Source organism: Diorhabda carinulata, chromosome 5, assembly GCF_026250575.1.
Source record: "Diorhabda carinulata isolate Delta chromosome 5, icDioCari1.1, whole genome shotgun sequence".
In the NCBI taxonomy this organism is placed as follows: domain Eukaryota; kingdom Metazoa; phylum Arthropoda; class Insecta; order Coleoptera; family Chrysomelidae; genus Diorhabda; species Diorhabda carinulata.
In genome coordinates this window covers 12,379,468-12,399,819 of record NC_079464.1, presented here as the reverse complement: position 1 = coordinate 12,399,819, position 20,352 = coordinate 12,379,468, and the positions used below count along the sequence as shown (strand labels likewise).

At 32.4% G+C, this 20,352-nt stretch overlaps 1 protein-coding gene across 3 annotated transcripts in view; it reads left to right on the top strand.

Moving 5' to 3' along the window:
* The window catches only part of LOC130894203 (uncharacterized), a 94,379-nt gene that overhangs the window by 34,243 nt on the left and 39,784 nt on the right, over positions 1 to 20,352 (top strand). For all 3 annotated transcript variants that reach the window (XM_057800841.1, XM_057800842.1, XM_057800840.1), the window contains one exon: positions 17,587 to 17,916. In XM_057800841.1, coding sequence (XP_057656824.1) covers positions 17,624 to 17,916 — 293 coding nt within the window. In that variant the 5' untranslated portion in view covers positions 17,587 to 17,623. The remainder of the gene's footprint in view (positions 1 to 17,586; positions 17,917 to 20,352) is intronic.

Below are 20,352 nucleotides of genomic sequence, written 5' to 3'. Positions count from 1 at the left end.
TTTGTCTACGGCCGACCGACCTTTTTCCTTTAATCTTCCTTTCTATTATAAGGCGCCTCTCATTAATATGTCCTAGGTACTGCAACTTTCTCTTCTTGATTGTCGTGAGAAGTTCTTTATGTTTACGATCTCTATGTTTGTCTTATGTTCCATCCAAGATATCCACTATGGTCTCTAATGGTTCATGTATCTTTATTTATATTGTAGCTATTTGTAATGTTAAGTGAACAGATTTACATGGAACAAATTGCGCTAGATACATTAATAATCAGACGGATTTATGAGGAATATAAATTTAGAGCAAAACTTTCATATCTCCCTTTTTAGTTAATGATTGTATGAACCTGTTTAATGTTCTAAATAACTTCTCAATTCAATTCATACACTAGTCACATTTGATTTCACTAACTGAACCAGAGTTTGATTCATAATACACATTGTAAACTTCCGTATTTTGTAATTGTCGTGACCTATTGACTTAATCCTACTGCAGTCGTTTTCTAGAGAATCTATAAACACAAATAAGTTCGTGAAACCTACCATCAGTCATTTTATTTCTACATTTACAATATAACTGGAATGTAACATCTGAATAGGGTAAAAGAAGTCAAAGAAGTCCTATATAGAAATTCGTGCACAAAATTTTGATAAAAATCGGCTAAAAGAGAATATTCGATAAAGGTGAATAATGTATTTATAGACTTCGTGCAAATCAATCTTTTTGGGTTACACCATCAGTATCCGCATAAATAAGCCGAAACGTGAGCGCTAAATCAATAGTGTTTTTCGTAAGCTCTCCTATTCTCATCCAATTCTCGTCGTAAATTAAATATTGGGGTTATTAATTACTCCTACCTGCCTTCGACCAATAACAATTTCATGGTAAATTTATCTGAAAACTTTGAGGCAATTTGAAAGTCAATTTTTGAAATATATACTTCCGTTAACTACGGATATCGAACCAGTTCAATTAGAGAAATTAATTTAAATTTATCTAGGGAGTGATTATCAATAATTACAATTTTAATGGAAATGATAAAGTACTTTTTTGTGATGGATATCCATTAATTTAGATACAAATGTTTATAATTATATTAAGTACATAATTCAAGTGCTAACAAACAAACAAAGAACGATGAAGGCCAATGATGACCTATGGAGCGGTTTTCAATACAACTTGTTCGATTGTAGCAACGGATATTCAGAGATGTATTCCAGTGGATGATTTCCAAACAATAGTTAATTATGAGAATAGCTTCTCAGATTTTCTGAGTGACTATAAGAAATAGAAGACCAGCACTCAATCAAAAAAATAAAACCATGACATTTAAAAGCTGAAATACTCCTTATAGAATTGGCAAGTACTCCGAACAGTTCGGATTATTTACAAATGCTGATACTCCAATCTTTATTTTGTTCTGTACCATTCGGGGTTTCCTTCTTCAAAATTTTATGCCTATCCTGGTGCTAAATATTTGAGACTAAAGAGTGGATCAATTAATGTTTTGACTATTTTCATATATTTTTTTAAAATTAGACGTAAATAACAACGCACACAAAATTTTTCTTCATCTCAAATTTCCTTGCGCAAAATATAAAAATACAATTGAAATTAATTATAGGAACAAACAATTATTCATTTGTAACACTTTTATGAAAACAACAACAAAGTAATTACTGAATTGAGGTATCTTTGGTCTTAATAGTAACATTATTGTACAATTTGTATTTTTGCAAAAGTTTAGCCCCTTCGGTATTTCATTCTTTAGAACTAAACACAAACATGCTTGCCGAAGAACGCCTCAGCTCATGTCCGGTATACGAGATCTGGCTATTAAATAACGAAATTGGTTACGAAAAAGGTTTTATCATAAAAATTATTCTACATTTGGGTGCTCCCCTTCAATATACTTCTCTCCCCTTACCAAACACCTTTCCATACGTTTTTTCCATTGATCGAAGCAGTATTTTTGATGAGGGCCTTTAGAAGCTCTTTCGATTTTTTACTTTACCGCCTCCAAGTCGCACGGTGCCAAATCTGGAGAGTACGAAGGGGGTTCGAGCACAGATAGCGTGTTATGGGCAGGTGCGTTGTCCTGGTGCAAGATCGGGCCGTTTTTCACGAGCTCGTTCTCGCAATGTTACCAAAACTATCAAATAGTAAGTCTGGTTGACAGACTGACCCTCTGGAACCCATTCGCGCTTACACCACTGAAAAAAACGCCCACGAGATGGAGAATTGTCCCCATAAGCCTCTTGTAACAATTTATAGCACTCAGTCAGAGTTTTCTTTCAATTTAACGAGAAATTTAAGATTGATACGTCAAGAAAAAAAGACACGTCTCGTTATTTAATAACCAGACCTCATATTCTTCCAGTTTCAGGTATTTTTCAACAAGTTTCGGGACAACGCAAATGGTTTGGCATTCAACATGTTGCGAGAAACACCTGCGATTTTGGTATGCAACAAATAATCTGCTGATCATATTTTTAGGCCCCGAAGATCTGGATATTAACAGTAAAGTGCACAGTTCTCGAATGTAAATCCCTTATAGTTAATGATAGATCTTCTCGGCATATGATTTAATCCACCTCGCAAAAACACAGCTCAAAAGTATTTAATCCTCTTTACGACAGAGAACCCAAACACTAAGATATGCGGAAAGTACGTGTAGTCAAGGCTTCAAAAATAAGCTTGGATAAAATGCGTACTGACCAGCTACAAAGGGTTAGAAGAGTTCAATTTGAGCAGCTACAATTCTCAATAAATTATAGCCTTGTATATATAATCACTGTAGCCAAATAAAATGTATATTCAGTTTCACCAATCACCCTATAAATTGATAAAGAAGAGGAATTGAGACTTTTTAGTAACCATATGATATTCTACATATGGTAGAAGTATGTATAGATTGTCATAACTCACTCTGTAAATGGAGGATCTCAGTTGAGGACTTTTTTATTTGTAGTATTCCATATCTATATATGTATATATATATATATATATATATATATATATATATATATATATATATATATATATCATTAAAGTGTTTGAACAAAGGAATCAGTAACTTGAAACTATAAATTTTTGCAATGAGTATTCCTGAAACTCATTTTTGAGTTTCATCCCACAAAACTATGAGCTCGCTCCAACTCCACATGATATATGACGAAGAACTTTTTTTAATAAAATTCCAAACCGATGTTATGAACTTTCGTAAACACTTCTTGACGTTAATAAAAATGTAGCGTATACATCTCCTGTAATATATTCTGAGAAACATTAGGTCATGAGTGCGCATTTCTCTTAATCGAGGGAACATGTTTTCAACTTAAGCACACAATTAGTTTTTTCAGATTCTTAGGGAAAAATCTTAATTCCGTTAAGAAGTTCGCAAATATTGCTGCACAAAATGTTAATTTCTATGCAGTTCACGATTTGTGATTTGCATTTCTGCAATCTAATTTTTCATTTAGGTATCTCTTTTTTGTGTATGTAAAACAGATTTTTTGGAATAATAATAATATTGGCCCAATGACATATGTCAAAAAAACGAATTTTTGTTAGTTTAAGAACTTTTGTTTGTTATTGTAAATATAAATAACTTCACTAATTTAATTACACGGTTCTCATTCTTCAGATGAAAGTTACTAATTATTATTTATTCAGGTAATTATTAATCAAAAATAATAACAAAAATATAACGTCCAGTCGGTATTTATGATTGATTATAATATTACTTATAAAACTTTTTAAATTTAGCATATGAACAATAATAAAATAATTTGGGTACATTTTTATAGTGTTTTCTGAGTTTATTCTATTGTAGACCAACAGTAATAACTTAAAATATTTTCTTCCCAAAATCTGTGATGACGTTTCTCAAAAATCTTGTTTATCGATCCCAAGTTATCAAAAAAAAAAATTCGAAAAATCCGAATGGTAGTGCAAAAAATGGATCCTCATTAACTTAATCACTCATTGGAATTTTCGTAACAAGTTTTAATAATTTTTACTCTTTTATTTCCAAAAATTCTTCGACAATCTTTTTGAATGGCTTCCAAGCAGCTTTTTCATTAACAAATATTAGAGAAATGCTTTATTATAAAAAAATTGTTAGAATTTGTATAAAAAAGTTTGTAAAAATTGAGAAACTTAAAAAGTACTAAAAATTATTGCGGAATGCAGGAAAAAATGCTATCGATTTGATTTCAATTGGCAAGCGATTGTGCATTTTTTTGCATTGTAAAATATTGAGTCCCCAACTAATTCTGAACGTGGAGTGGGTAGGTATAAGTCGGGCTGCGCGTTCCCAAGTGCTTACGAATGTTTAATCTTTTGTGAGCTCTGCTATTTAGTCCGAATAGAAATCTAACAGCCCTTTTGGAGTTTGAAGAATCGTTCAAATTGAGTTGCACCACACATACCCTAGAATGAAAGGACATATCGGAGATGCGACTCAATAACGGCATAATAAACTGTTGAGGAGGTGGATAAATTCAATTTTTTGGAACCTGATCTCAAAACAGGAGGAACAAGCTCCAAAAATTTCACAGATTCAACGACGTCAATGGTGGTGTTATTTAATAAAAAAGGCTGCAATGTATTTTCATAGGATTTAAGGGTAATTAGATCACAAGATCACTATGAAGTGCCGTGAGATTAGGGCTGCTCCAAGAGAAACTAGTGTCGTCTGCAAATAGACATATTTTATCACTGATAACTAAATTGGCGTTTATAATCAGAAGAAACAAAATAGAGCCTAGTACTTAGCCTTGAGGCACTCCACATTCTATTGGCTTGCAAGATGACATCATTGTATCAACCCTCACAAGCTGACTTCTGTTGTAAAATATGACTTTAACCATGCGAGAGGTGTTCCTCTAATACCATAGTACTGCAATTTGTTAATTAAAATCAAAAGCCTTAGAAAAATCACAAAAAGTTGTTGAGAAGTGCAATTGGGCGATAAATCAACGCTTTTTTTTATTTCCTCCTTTGTGCAGAGGTAATTGGGACAAGTGCAATTCTACAAATGAAATTATACTTCACAAGTATACAGTTAACAAAACTTTTTCAAATAATTTCAGCAAAAGTTACATTTCAAAAATCCACTGTTTTATCTTAAATTCAATCATTTAAAGAAATTAGAGTTCTTCTCCCTCGAAATTATAATGAGAAAGAATGTGAGAGGATTAAAAGTGGTGTAAGTAGCTATTTTTGCGATTATAAATACCGCCCTTTGTCAAAGGTCAAATGCCAAGGCAATTAAATTTACCGCAATGTCGAGAAATGAGATCCATTCACACAAGGAATCCTGGTTGACAGCGATAAGCTAAATTGTTCGAATTGTACAGAGAGAAGCCAGTCTGCGAAATTCTTAACATGAAGTATAATCTCGTAAAAATTGTTGGGTACAAAAATCAATTAACCGAGGAGACAGGGTATTATATATATGAGACACTTTTACAAATTGAAAATGAAAATACTCGAAGAACAAGTATTATCGTTCTGAATACAAGAAAAATGGGATAATATAGAAGTGTACCTCTACAAGTTAAAAACCAGTTTTTCTGTTTTTAGTATATTACTGTTATATTTTATATAGACGGTTTTGCCTCGCTTAATGAAGCAACTATATTCAACTGATATTATATAATAATTTGAGTGTGGACAAACGCAATTTTTCTTCAGCTCTCAGCAATCACACTTCTTATATTATTATTATTATTATAATTTTATTCAATATAAGAAGGATTTGGCCATCGCAACTTAATCATAATATGAAATAAAATATATTCTAAAGTAATCATATTAAAATCACTTCAGCAAAGTCGTCTTTTGGGGAATGGGGGAGGAAGCAAACATGGCAATTTGTTTCCCTCCCACATGCTCCAGAATTTACCACAAGAAAAATTAAATTAAATTAGAGGTCGAGTAACTGGCAACTACTGAATGACTTCATCAAAACAAACTCCAACAACTTATAATCAAATTAAAAAAACAAATCATCTCACCAAACTTCATAACATTTAAAAATATCAGCTAAAAGCTACAGTTGACATTAGTCATGTGTTTCTTAAAAATGAAATAATAAATTCAAAGGCTCCTCCTTGGAAGGAAAAAAGGAAATGGAGTACACATATATGTGGGTGCTTCACGCCTGCCCATAGCATAGAAGTGATTCCCTTCCAATTTTTTGCTTTCGTTTTCGAGTCCTGAATTTCTCTTTCTCTTAGGTCTTCCATCGCCTCTACATACCATCTTTTCCTTAGTCTTTTTTTGTTCCTCCTTGTGAACATATAATTATTTTTTTGTTGCTCTAAAATCTAGCATTCCCTATACTTTCGGATATTATTATTTTGCTTTGTTCTGCTTCTCCAAATAGATTCCTTATTTCATTATTCGTTCTCCTCAGCCACAAATATCTCTCCTCGTCACCGCCTAGTATCCTTTTAAGTATTTTTCTTTCATATAACTTCTCTACCTCTACTTTGTTAAGAATCCTCCGTAGCTCAATGTTGGTCTTATTATTGTTCTGTATAGATGTAGCTTCGTCTTCTTAGATCTCATTAGTGCTCTCAACTATTTACTTATAACTTTAAACTTGTTCTAAGCTCATTACCTTTTCTTCGGTTAGTTATATTGACCAACTTCACTTCATGATTGCTACATCGTCTGCGAATGCCAGTAGTTGCGTTGTGATTGTTTTTAGTGTCCCTGTTCTTTTAAAACCGATTCGACGTACTATCCATTCCAATACTATATTAAACAGCGTAATTAATAAAGGATCTCCCTGTTTTAGTCCTATTTTGGACTGGAAACTTTTTGATATTCTTTGATTCTCCTTCACCATCGTTTTTGTATATTCCAGTGTCATTTTCGTAAGACTTCTAACCTTATTTGGAATATTGGATCGTTCATATTGCTGTACAAATGGATTTGTTCACAGTATCGTGATTTTGTTGGAAATCTATAAAGATTTAGTCAATTGACAAATCGTATTAAACCCTATTCTTTGGGGCCAAATGGGAAAATTCGAAGAACAATCCTCCTAGTGATCTATTCTTCTAATAAAATTAATACCTCAGCCTCTCTTTTCCACGGTCATATTTATGTTTTTTGGAAAGTCATGGAGCGCGTGCTGTGTGCCGGACAACGCTTCTAGGGACATAGGTCATATTTTTTTAATTTAAAACTAATAAATATTTATAAAACAAGATTACATAAAAAATTGAAACTTGAAATTTAAAATTTGCTAAAGTGATTACCACTTTTTCAAACCAAACCCGAAACCTGCCTCTAGGGCGGTGCCGGGAGGAGTTTTTACCGTAATTGGTCGAACGTCCCTGGGGCGGTGCCGGCAGTGAATGTGTTAAAACAGATTTATTTTTTTGATTGTGTTTTTATTTTGATATTTAAAATAAATTATTGAGATCGTTGGTTTCATTTGTATCTTATTCTATTATTATAGGAGACTAGAATGATCTAAAACTATAGTTGGAACTGGATAAAACATGAACTAAATTTATGTTCCAAAAATCTCGAAGAAACGATCAAATAACCCATCCAAACTTATTTTGACTATCTCAAGACGTATAAACAAAAGACTAGATTACGAAAAATATATCAGAACTTGGGAGGGAAATACATAGCTGGCGGAAATTGGAACGCCAAACATTCCCAGTGGGGCTCCAGAGTAGCAAACACCAAAGGTAGAGAACTACTCGCTGCTATAGAAACTAATGTTGCAAACCAGCTCTGGTTTACCCACCTATTGGTCCAGTGACCCAAGAAAACTGCCTGAAAATCTATTCAAGCTGTTGACTTAGTTTATTGTCATGTTTTACCTTGATTGTAACGCTTTTTTATCTTTAAATTGGTTTAAGCCGGACACAAAAGATTAAATAAAGTTTGACGTTGAGAATTTGGAAGTTTTGTAAGCCGCAATCATCATGCAATGGTAAGAGTCTTGACAAACGACGACGTCTAATATTAATCTATGAAATATTTTGACTTTGGAATAAATTGCATACAATTTCTCCAGATGAAAAACGTGTGTCACTTACGTAATTCAAACATAAATATTTAGGAATAACAGGAATAATGTCAGGTTTAGTTTCACATTTAATTCTAACGTCTTTTCGTCCTTAACCTCGTCAATCTAGTCCAAGATAAAACATTTCCCCTTCTTTAACTCTCAGGTCACATTTTTCTATTTAAATCACTTCATTTTATTCACTACAATGTCTGACATGTTTTTCGTGATTACAGAGATATCTATTTGATATATTATGTAAAATATTCAATACATTTTTTTTGGATATGACTTTTTCTTTCTGGTTCCTTATATACTGCAACGTTCATAGAAATAATTGTCCTCTAGAACCTTTCATTTCTGGTCTTTGAATACAGAAATTATCAGCATTCGATAGAATTCAATTAGAAATCAATCATCTGAATATACAAAGAAAGTAAAATACGAGGTTTGCTACTTAAGTTTTGCAAGAAAAATAAAAATGTATATTTGTTATTGTATATGGCTTTTATTGTTGTTCAAAATATTCTCCATCAAGATCAATTTGTGTTTAAATCAATTGTAGAAGCATTTTTTCCATTCAATTGAGGTACAATCAAAACATGTGATTTGAACGCATCAACCCCTCCTTCATTTGTGGAAAAACGTTGAGATACTAATTTTTTTTATCTGCGGAAATAAGAAGAAATATTTGGTTGCCAAACAAACATTTTTCAAAAATGTTTTTGCTTGAACTGATGTGCGAGATTTTGTGAAATGCGTCTTCTGCGATTGATTCTTCTAAATTTTTCGAACAATTATGACAAACAAATGCTGGTGGACCATTCAGAATTAACCGTTCTATTTTTCTCTAATGGAAAATTGGTAAAATGTCTAGTCCTCAAAGTACTTCGTGTGTAAACAACTTTTGTTGGATTCGGTTCATCTGTAAGACCTATACAGTCGATTGTTGCTTCGGGTTCATTCACATAGATCCATGATTTATCGTCTGTCACGATCTTATAGATGTTTTTAGAGCTTCAGAATTGAATATTTCCACCGATAACATGAGCTTTTTTGAGCGATTGCCAAATTATGCGATATCCAACGGGAACAAATCTTTTTGACAGCTGATTGTCTATGCAATATTGAATGTATGCGAATGGAACTAATTCGCAAGTATGCCTCAATCTCACGGTATATTAAATGATGATGTAGAGGAACGTTGAGCTTCTATTTTTTTTGATCTACATAAATAAAAAAAAATATCTGATTGCCCATCAAGGATTGTGCAAAAAAATGCTGGTTAACCATTTTATGGTGCTCTAATGGAACGGTGGCGAAATGTCCAAGCTTGGAAGTACTTCGTGTGCAAACAACTTTTATTGGGTTTGGTTCTTCTGAAAGATCTATATAAATTTTTTGAGCAAGATGAATGTTCCAAGTAGACAACTCAAATAGCACTCGTATGACAACACGTTCTGAGTACGTTCACTATTGAAAATGTCACTGTCAACTTGATTAGCAAGCCTCGTATAATTCTCAGCTTCATTTCTTGAGTTACTTTATTGTCATATTCAGTTATTTTGTTGTGGTTCTCATTTATAAAAGTTTGATATTCTCCTAAAAATTTATTTATTTAACTTTCGTTTCTTATCATAATAAATTCGATGATTCCATGAGAACATTAATGTAGACAAATGTATATTTCCATGAACAATTTTAATAAGACAGGGCGCGTTGATTTGATGTGATCCTGTTACTCATTATAAGCAAACCCAGAGGGAATTGCGGAATTTATTAGGAGCAAGCTCAATACCAAATCGATCCATCACACTCAAGAGACTAACCGTATTAGATCCCAACGAAAAAGGAAAAGAATCTATCGCTTTTTATATGAAGTAATCAATTTTTGATTGAAAAGGACATTTTTTTCAACAAAAAAATCTTATAAGGGTTCCGAGGGTCTGACATTCCGGAAATATTTCCCCGTAGAATTTAATATAAAATATGCGCCTCTTCTAAGTTTTCAACTTCTTTTATAAAATACCCGCCGACGTCACATACTTTAAAAAGTGCTTTAAGCGTTACAAAGTTAATTCTTGTGAACCTTGTGAAAGGGCGACGGGAATTATTGGGGTTTCGAAACTCTTCCTCTTGAGCAATTTATGCTACATTTAATGACATCCCATTAAGTGTGTCGTGTGTTTTATGACTTTGTTACTAGGTCATCATTAAGCCTTTGGTCTTACGTTTCGTCGTATATGTCTGAATTTTACGACAAACAACTCGCACGCAAACGGTTCTATATTGGTCAGGATTCTTTTACATTCTAACAAATATCGTCGTAAAAAGAGATGGAAGAAATTCTTCTACTTATAAGATATCGTTTAAAATACGAGACCTTATAATGTAAGGAAACGATATGTCATTGAGTTAGTAGAGATGATTTATACAGTGCTTCTCAAAAGTCCACTCCCCACATTATAATTTCAACGATTACTGATGAAATTTGGAGCGTGAAAATGAAGTATTTTTAGCTTCTACACTAGTGGTAAGAAGTGACGTAATAGACTTCACCAGGTAACTAAAACCAATAAAACTGAATGTAACCTTATAGCAAGTTTGGAATTTATTTAGAATCGTACTTTTTTTGCTTAATATTACTACCATTTTTCCGTCCATCCGTCTGTATGTAGCAGCGATTTCTCCTCACGAAACAAGTAGGGAGCTTGAGTTTTATGTATTTAATTTCTGTGTTGCTCTAGATGTGCCAAAACGAAATTAATTCCGGGAATTATTAGCAAAAAACTAGCTGAATTTACATATATTTATTTGTGAGAAATAGTGACTCAATATTGTATTCGTTTGCTCATTATTTGACTCACCTTTCACAATAATAGAACACTTATTAAACACGTACACGCTTATGTTTTGATTTAAAACTATTTGCAAAAAATGTTAAGTACAATATGTACAGGTACGATAATGGCCGTTGTTAGAGGGAGCTCACAACAAGGGTTTATTTACATAAGAGTAAAAACTGTCTTTTCAGTTATTAATAAATAACTATTGCACTGGAACTTAATGATAAATTTACGATGAGAGTAAAATTAACATGAGAGTTGCACAGAAAAACCAAATGATACGTATTACAGTCATTGCAACGATCGATACAAAAAGGAAATTGAAATTATAAATAAGAATGTATCGTACTATGATTATTATATTCCATTGCCATCTTGCGATCGTATTGTGATCTGTGTATAAAATAAGAAAATCGCGATAGAAAAATAGGAGTTGATCGTAGAGGGGTGAAAAATTAAGAGTAATCTGATATTTTTTATTCTAAGTCATAACCAAAAAAAAAATAACAGTCTTGCGAAAAAATTAAAGTTTATAATTAACAAATGAAAAATCGTAGAGGGTTGAAAATATAGGGTTGTATGTATTTTATTAGAAAATGAAGAAAAAAATTAAGGAGATGAAAAATAGATGCTGTTCGCTCCTCAGACCTATCCGATATGCAAACAAAATTTCATTAATTTCGGAGGAGTTCAATTACGAACATCGCGACACGAGAATTTTATATGTAAGATTAATTAAATCAACCAAATTGTGATCCTATTGATCCCATGACTTCCAATGACATAAATCGACGTGGATCGGTATCAGTTAACGTCAATAGATATGATAAGATATCGATCAACATCAAATGACAATAGACGTCAGTTTAAGTCATTTGAGGTGATTCTAAATTTCAAAAACCGATTAATATGAGACTTGTGAAGAAATAATTAAGACTAAATTATTGCATAAATGAAATTATTTTTTTTATTATTTTTAATTCTGAGGTTTCTTTGTATACAAATATTCCAATTAACATTATGAAAAATATATTAATAAAAAAATGGGACAAAATTGGAGAATATACGGAAATAGCTCAAAAAAAAGTTATTAAAGCTAAAGAATCCACACTTACAACAATATATTTTAAATATAAAAATGAAATTGATGGTTGTGCTATGGGAGCTTCCATTTCAAATGTTATAACTTAATTAGTAATGGTAGATCTTGAGGAATCTGTTCTAAGCAAACTTAATATGAATATTCCATTCTTTTTTCGTTATTTGAACTCCAATTCATGTCATCCTATGTCACAAAAAAGATCAGTGATAATAAGTTTGGCCGATAGATCTATCCAACTATCAGATCCTTAATTTAGATGCTTAGTTTTTAAAAAAGCAAAAGCTGCATTGCAAAGAAAATAATTATCCGGAAAAATTGATGAATAACATATTCTAAAAAAGGATAAACAAATACTGCAATCAATTAAGTGGCAAAACAGAAACGAAACTTAAGAACATAAAACATTTTTCCTCTCCCAGAACTAGAGAATTATTTCAATAAATATGATATTAGTATAAAAAAACAAAAGAATTAATATTATATATCAAGTGCCTTGTACTGATTGTGAAGCTGTCTACATAGGGCAGACATCTCAGCATTCAGAAAATAGGCTAAAAGGTCATCAATATAAAAAAAAATAAAACTTCATTAACGAACCATGAAATATCAAAAAATATAAATTCAATTAGATTCAAAAATTCTTGATCCGGAATCTGATAGACAGAAAAGAGAAGAGAATGATAAAAAAGACCTAAATAATTTAAGTGAAATTTATTTTGTAAAGTTTAATAAAACTATAAATAATTTAATTAATCACTGCCACATATTTAAGATGTGAGGACTATTTCAATTTTATTCTTATTTTGATGCAGAGTACCATGTATCTAGTACATAGTGTTTTATAGAATCGTCTATATAATTGTATATATAAGTAATCCCAATGATCCAGAAGATATCATTCATTTTCCACCCTGTATTTCAACATAACCATACACCATATCCTGTAAGTTTTCAAATTGAAGTGCAGAGCTCTTTCTCATTTAATTTTTGTTCATTACTATAATGATGTGCGGCAGGCGTTATACGAATTCTCCCATGTTTCCTATTAACAATAACCAAAAGATCCCAACTCATGTAAGTTCCATTGTCTCAACAAGATGCATTAGCTTTCTGAAAATATATTACAAATAGCTCTTTGATACTGTCAATATACTTTATACACTACCAAAATAATTTTTCTTTCACAAAATTAAGTTTTTGGAGTATAAAAACTTCTGTGGACTTTTTCATAAACAATTGTTTGACATAACTGCGTTTTCTACCCCAATGCAATCATAGCATATTTCAAGAGGAAACTGTTTTACAATGATTCTCTTATTGTTTTTCGTTATTTCATTGTCATCTCTCGTTGTAGAGACGCTGACTTGTCAAAACTTTTTAGCAGGGATTAATGACTTGTTGCTCTAAGAAACAAATCTCCGTGAGACTTGAAGATTAGGATTATCGGTTAAGTGCCGGTAGATGGAACTTATGAATGGTGATTATTAGATTAATATTGATTTACTCAATTTTCGAAACAAACACGCGTAATTCATGTTTTCATCTCAAAGCGCCCCCTACACAATAAAAATCTGTTCAATCTATATTTATTAAGCGTCAAAATATTTACCGCCAGATCAAAAACCAAAGCAATAGTATATAATTGCTTGATATCTATATATCTGGGGTTTTTAATGAAATGATGATGTATTCAAGATGTCCAATTATTATGAATTTACATTTTCGAACCTCTTGAACTTACAGTATTCAACAAGTCCAACTATGACATACTCACCCTGTATAATCTCTTCATTTTCCTTTTAATCGATTCACCGTAGATGGAACAAATACATTCACGACCCGAATTCATTCCATGAAGTAATGTAGATACCTCACGTGACCCTATTGCCAACACCAATCAACATGCAAATTTCGCTTGCAGTTCAAACTAAACATTTCAGTAGATCAGTCAGTTTGTTGATAGTAACACACCACAAACAGGAAACAGTGACCTCGATTCTAATTCTATGATCACTATACGATCACATAAAAGAAACAGTGTTCTGTTTACTAAAGCAAATTTTACTGTACTTTTAGGTACAAAATTTGCACATTAAGTGAAATCAACGTGATGAAAAAGTTCACCAGAATGCTCAGTTAAACAGATTATTGATGTTTCTCTTCTGTCCTTCAAAATGGGAATAGGTTACTACAGAGAGTAACAGATAGAGACTCTTCTAGTCCTCTGGTGTATCCAAGACATTACACAGAGTGTTGCATCGGGAGAGTAGGATAAAGAAATAGCTCTAGATAGCTTCTATAGAAGTAAGAGGATGATCTATGATTCTACAATTATTATAAGCTAAGCCACGCATTACATAATTGGGTATAAGCGCCTACTGTCTACTTAAAGTGTTAGGTCATTTCGCATTAGGTATTTGACTAAGAGTCAACTGACTTTGACCCTGGGATCAAAAGCAGCGAATGTTAATAGGAGATTGATAATACTTAAGCAGATCTTCGTACAATTCGTCATTTTGTGATGATCTAATCGTGCATCTAAGAAAAGTGTGGTTCAAGTCTCCTAGTTGTCCACAGTCACAATAAGGATCTTCCTCAGCATTATATTGATGTTGTGGGGTGAAAACCATCGCTTTCTACAAAGTAAATGTCTAGTGCCACTGCCTCTTTTGACATACCCTGAATCTCTCTATGTTGAACTGATTATCACACGCCAATACTAAGTAGTATTTGTTCTTATAGTACGAGTGCTCTGCCACATCGGACTAGTTGGCTTTTTTCTATAGCGTAGGTCTTTATTTAACCGCAAAATTTTTGACAGGTAACATTTATATTCACTGTACACCTAGAAAAGGGATTAATAATTAACCTGAGATCATGTAACCAGAAATAAGCATAAAATGTGGAATATTTCCTAGAGGTATATTCTAACTGACAAGCACATGAATTTTGTACACATATCGAACCTTCATGTTGTTTCCTATAAGATGAATGTGTAATCAAAAAATTGTGGCACCGCCTCTTTTGGCACTTCCTTAACCTCTTTGTGTTTAGCTGAGTAAAATATGCCAATACAAAGTACTATTCGTTATCATAGTGTTCTAGCACATGGGATCAGATGGCATTGTTTATAGAATTGGTCTTCATTCAACCAAAAAAGATGTTTTCATGGATAAGATGTGGTGATACAGATCGAAGAATAACTCCTGAAGGCATATTCTGTCTGACCATAGTAAGCACATGAATTTTATACAAATATAGAACCAACACGTCGTTTTCTACAATATAGTTGCCTACTTCCATACCCCAAATAGATTTTTGTCATAAAGAATTAACGGAAAAAGAAAATTACCATCTTTGGAAAAAGTATGTAATAGAGTGAGCTACACATTACTAAATCAATTATAGCACATCACCCTAAAAATTTGATTTTGCCCAAAATACCACTGAAATGTTCACTAGAGGTACGTTTGTACCCTTCTTAGCTTTATCAGGGTTGAAATGACATCAAGCTTTTACTTGATGTGATGTTTGTAGTAGCGATTAATATTAAATTTGTTCGGAAGTAATATTCAGTCTTTTACGAAAAAAGCTCAAATCAATTTCCCTTCTTGGTGCAAAAATTTCCATTCCTATATTCAATGAGTTATAATTATTTTCCAATTTCCATTTCATCAAGTTTTAATAGCGGGATGCGCACTTTTCAAATCGTTTAATTTTTTTGCTTCTCCAGGATGATCATTTCCTAGTGCACAATAAAAAAATAGATTCAACATGCCTCTATGGGATAATGGCGTGAACTACAATGCAGAATCTGAAATCCAAAGAATTAAATGGGTTGAATCCTTCTATTTCCTTTACGTATTTCTTGGAAGGTCGGATGCCAGAACAATTAACTTTATCCTGGCAGCTGGGAATTGGGATTGATTTGAGACCAAAAAGAGAGTGATAATAGTATAGGGTAAGAATTGGGTTCTATTAACCGAATTTTCCAATGTCGACAAAATTTTATACTAAAACACTTTTCACTACGTCATCTGATATATCATAATATCGTGTTTTAAAGATATCGAGAATTTTTGTTTACAATTCTCAACAAATCTGATAATCCTCAAATTCGTATGAAGTATAGGGATCGATCTAAGTTCAATTTAAACAAATTTTTCTCTTGAATATGTCGCAGAAATGATGTTAAAAGTTCATAGTTCATATACATAGGAGCTACAGAGCATTTCGACAGAAATATAGCTAAAAACTACATAAAAGTTGTAATAGTTTTCATACGCAGAAATAGGGGAGAGTACGATTTCCGTGGCGCCGCGATTTAACAGTGGATGTAATTAGGCCAAAATAAATCAAAAATGAAGAATGAAATTTTTTGATATCTCGCTTCGTTTTCGAGATATCGATACTTAAAGTTATAATCAAACGTTAGTTCAAAATTCGTTTTATTGAACAGATGGCGTTCAATACTTCATTTCAAATGAATATGATATCACTTCAAATTCAATATGAATCTTGAAATTCAATAAACAGAAGATTTTTAATTTAATTTTTATATTATTTACCCTGATACCTCAAAATAATATTGAAAAAAATTTTTAGAACAAAATGTGGCATTTCTGATAACTTTCATCACATGAATAATTTGATATTTTTCATAAAAAATTGTCGGTTGTTTTTCATTATTTGTAAAATAAAAAAAAAATTCAATGATAGTTTAGTAATTTATTGTAAAAATATCCCCTTTCGAGCAAAAAGTAAGTTCTGAATGTTTTCAAAAGTTATTTGTTTTATAATTGAAAAGCCAGACTACTGTAGTATTTCACAATTATCCTGAAAAAGTTCTCTAGCAATTATTTTTGCATCATTTATCCTATTTTTAACGACAAAATCAACCAAATAAGAAAAATGACTGTAAAAAATCGTCCCAAATCTACCCGCTCCGAATTTATCTGCCCCCCATTTTCCTCCCCAATCTGTTCTTAGCGGCCTGTGACTTTTGGGCAGATTAGGGTCCGGAGTCCAGGGGCGAAGCCCCCCATAAGAAAAAAAATAATAATAAAATGAAACTAAAATAATCCTCATGCGAAGAAAAAAATTTTTTAGACAATTTTGGCTTCAAAAAATTCACGATTTCTGTTAATAAAAAAGTTCAATTTGCTTAATGCATTAATTTCACTATGCTTAACATATCAAGTCACAAATCATATTAAATCACCTTCCAAACACCATATTTATTTTTTTATATATTTATATAATTCATGAAAAATATAGTTAAAATCAAAAGTTTACAGTAGGCCAGTCTCTATGCACGCAAGTATATATGATAATAGATTTTCGTTCCCTCATAATCACTATCAATATACTTTCAAAATGTATCATCGTTTTGAGCAGTGCTGGAAACTATTCTCTTGTCAGAAGTCACATCTTATTTCTCGAAATATAGATTTTACATTAGAAAACTATATCATATGTACAAAAGTTAATTAAAAATCTCAGTGCACAAAATCCGGGTTGACTTGTATAATTCAGTTAGATTCAATCCATCCAACAACCAAAAAACCCTTCTCCTTCAAAAGTATTTTCTTTCTAGGTGAATCTCATGTAACATCTCCATCAATTTTACGAATATGCTAGCTCGATCTACGTCATCACGTCGAAGGAGAGCTTCTAGAAGCGCTGCCTCATCTCCACAAACAAGAGGCCTTACGTCGACTCCTAGTCCAGGAAGACGGGCTAGCATTGCCGTAACTCCAGCAGAACCCGACCATTTTAGGAATACTCTGGCTCCTGAGATTAGTAGAAGTCAGAGAAATTCCCTTATACCTGACATATCAGAAACTCAGATCTTGAAAGACAAGAAAACTGAAAGGACCAATAGACCAACTTTAGCTCCAGAATTTGATAGGAGCCCAAGAAACAGGTAAGTTAATTTCTTATATGTATATTGCATTTAATAAACACATTTCAATATTCGTTGAAGCAGTAGCCAGGAAAGTAGTTGTTTATTCCTCTGAAGAATGGTAGAATACATTTTCGAAATATTGAATTGGGAAATTATAAGAGAAATCATTTATTTTAGTATATATATATATATATATATATATATATATATATATATATATATATATATATATATATATATATATACCTAGATTAATCCGTTGTAGGTGATCCCACCATTTTAGTTGTCTCTCCTTTATATAATCTAATGTAGGTTGTATATTTAGGACTTTTCTTCTATCTACGTTTTTTATTTTATCTTTTTTTGCTACTCCTTTCACTCTTCTTAGATATTTCATTTATGATAACCTGAATTTTACTTTTCTGTCGTTCTGTCCATACAGGATAATCAAGATAAATAAAATTGAAATCGATCCTTGAGAAGCCTTCCGGATTTATATAATCAACATTGAGAAAATGCATCCAGAGACAAAGAGACTACCTTTCAAATCAATTTTTTGAAAACACAAAACATGGATTTTCACTTTGTAACATGACTTTCCAAAGTTGGTATACATACTGGAAAAGTACACTTTGGTGTCGCTTTTATGTTTGATTGCCACAGTCCCACAATAATAGCTCCATAAAAAATCATCCGGATCCATATAATTAACATTAAGAGAATGCATTCATATATAAAAAAAATATCTTTGCAACCTTCTTCTTCTTCTTCTTATTTTAAGACTATGTCTTGTGTTTTCAAAGAGGCAGCCTAAGTTGTGACTGCGAGGACCAGCTCTCATACCAGCGCTTTGGTGGTCTTCCAGGCGGTCTACTTGTATTGGGTCTCTCTTCCATTGCGATTTTCGCCAGTCGATCGTTGTTCATTCTATTGACATGATCTCTCCATGCTCTTCTTCTAGTTCTGGCCCATCTCACTATATCTGGAACGTCACACATTCTTCTAATTTCATTGCTCCTTATTCTGTCTCTTAGTGTTTTTCCTGTGATTGAGCGTAATGTCTTCATCTCGGTCGTTCTAAGAATCCGCTTAGTAGTTGCAGTCTCCGCCCTCGTTTCTATGGCGTATGTCATTACTGGTCTGACACAAGTTTTATATATCTGTGTTTTGCTTTCGATACTTAAAAATTTATTCCTCCATATCACGGTTCGAAGGAATCCTGATATCCTAGATGCTGCTGTTGTTTGCGTTTTGACTTCTTGTTTCAAGTTCCTATTGCTCGTGATGTTAACCCCTAAATATTTAAAAGACATAACCTGTTCTACACTTTTATTATAAATTGCCAGTTTGCATCTTATTGGTTCTCTCGCTATTGTCAAGGATTGTGCCTTTTGTTTCGATATGATCATATTGAATTTTCCTGCAGCTGTTTCAAATCTGTGTAGCAGTTTTTGCAGATTATCCTCATCTTCGGATATCACAACCGTGTCATCAGCGTAGCAAACTATCTTAAACTCAAGTTTTCCCATTCTGTATCCTCTGCCTGCCGTTTTGACTTCTTTTATGATTTCGTCCATTATAATGTTGAAGAGTATTGGGCTGAGACTATCTCCTTGTCTGATCCCTGTTGATACTGGCATTTTACTGGAGAGTTCGTTGTTTACTCTTACATATGTGCTATTTCCGTTGTTCATGTCCCTAATGATGTCTATTGTCCTTTGGTTTACGCCTCGTTTTTTTAGTAGCTCAATGACGTCATGTAATCTCACTCTATCAAATGCTTTTGTTAAGTCTATGAAGTACATAAACGCGGTTTTATTGTACTCTATGGCCTCTTTGCAACCTGTGTGACAAAAATCAAGTAAAATACGAAGTTAATCAAAAGCTTGGAATACATATTTAAAAAAGTACGCTTTGGTGTTTAATTGCCACAGTCCCTCAAAAATAACGGAATGGTCAAGATAAAGCAAATCGAAATCGCTTTATGAGAAGCTTTCCGGATGAAGCCTTCAATTAACATTCTGAAAACGCATTCATAGACAAATTAAACAACTTTGCAATATATTATCTCCTAATAACTTTGAGATAAAAATAAAACTCCACTATGGCAAGAATATAATTGAAATTTTGACGTTATCTTAGGCTCTTCCACTCGCTTCTGAAATTTTATGAATTTCCATGATACCCTGCATAATTTAATTATGAAGCTTCTTCAATATTCATGTGCTTACGTTGTTCTACTACATTGAAAAAAATTGACAGAATGTTATTATGATGTTTTTGAAATTTTGTTATTCGTCAGGTAAAGCAAAATAAACATTGTGGTATGTAAATATGATAAATCGATTATGTAATCAAATATAATAGGCTTAGTATCGATTAGCCTTAAACTATCAACGAAATTATGAAATTACTCGTTTAATACAAAATCAATCGAACCCTTAAGATAATAGA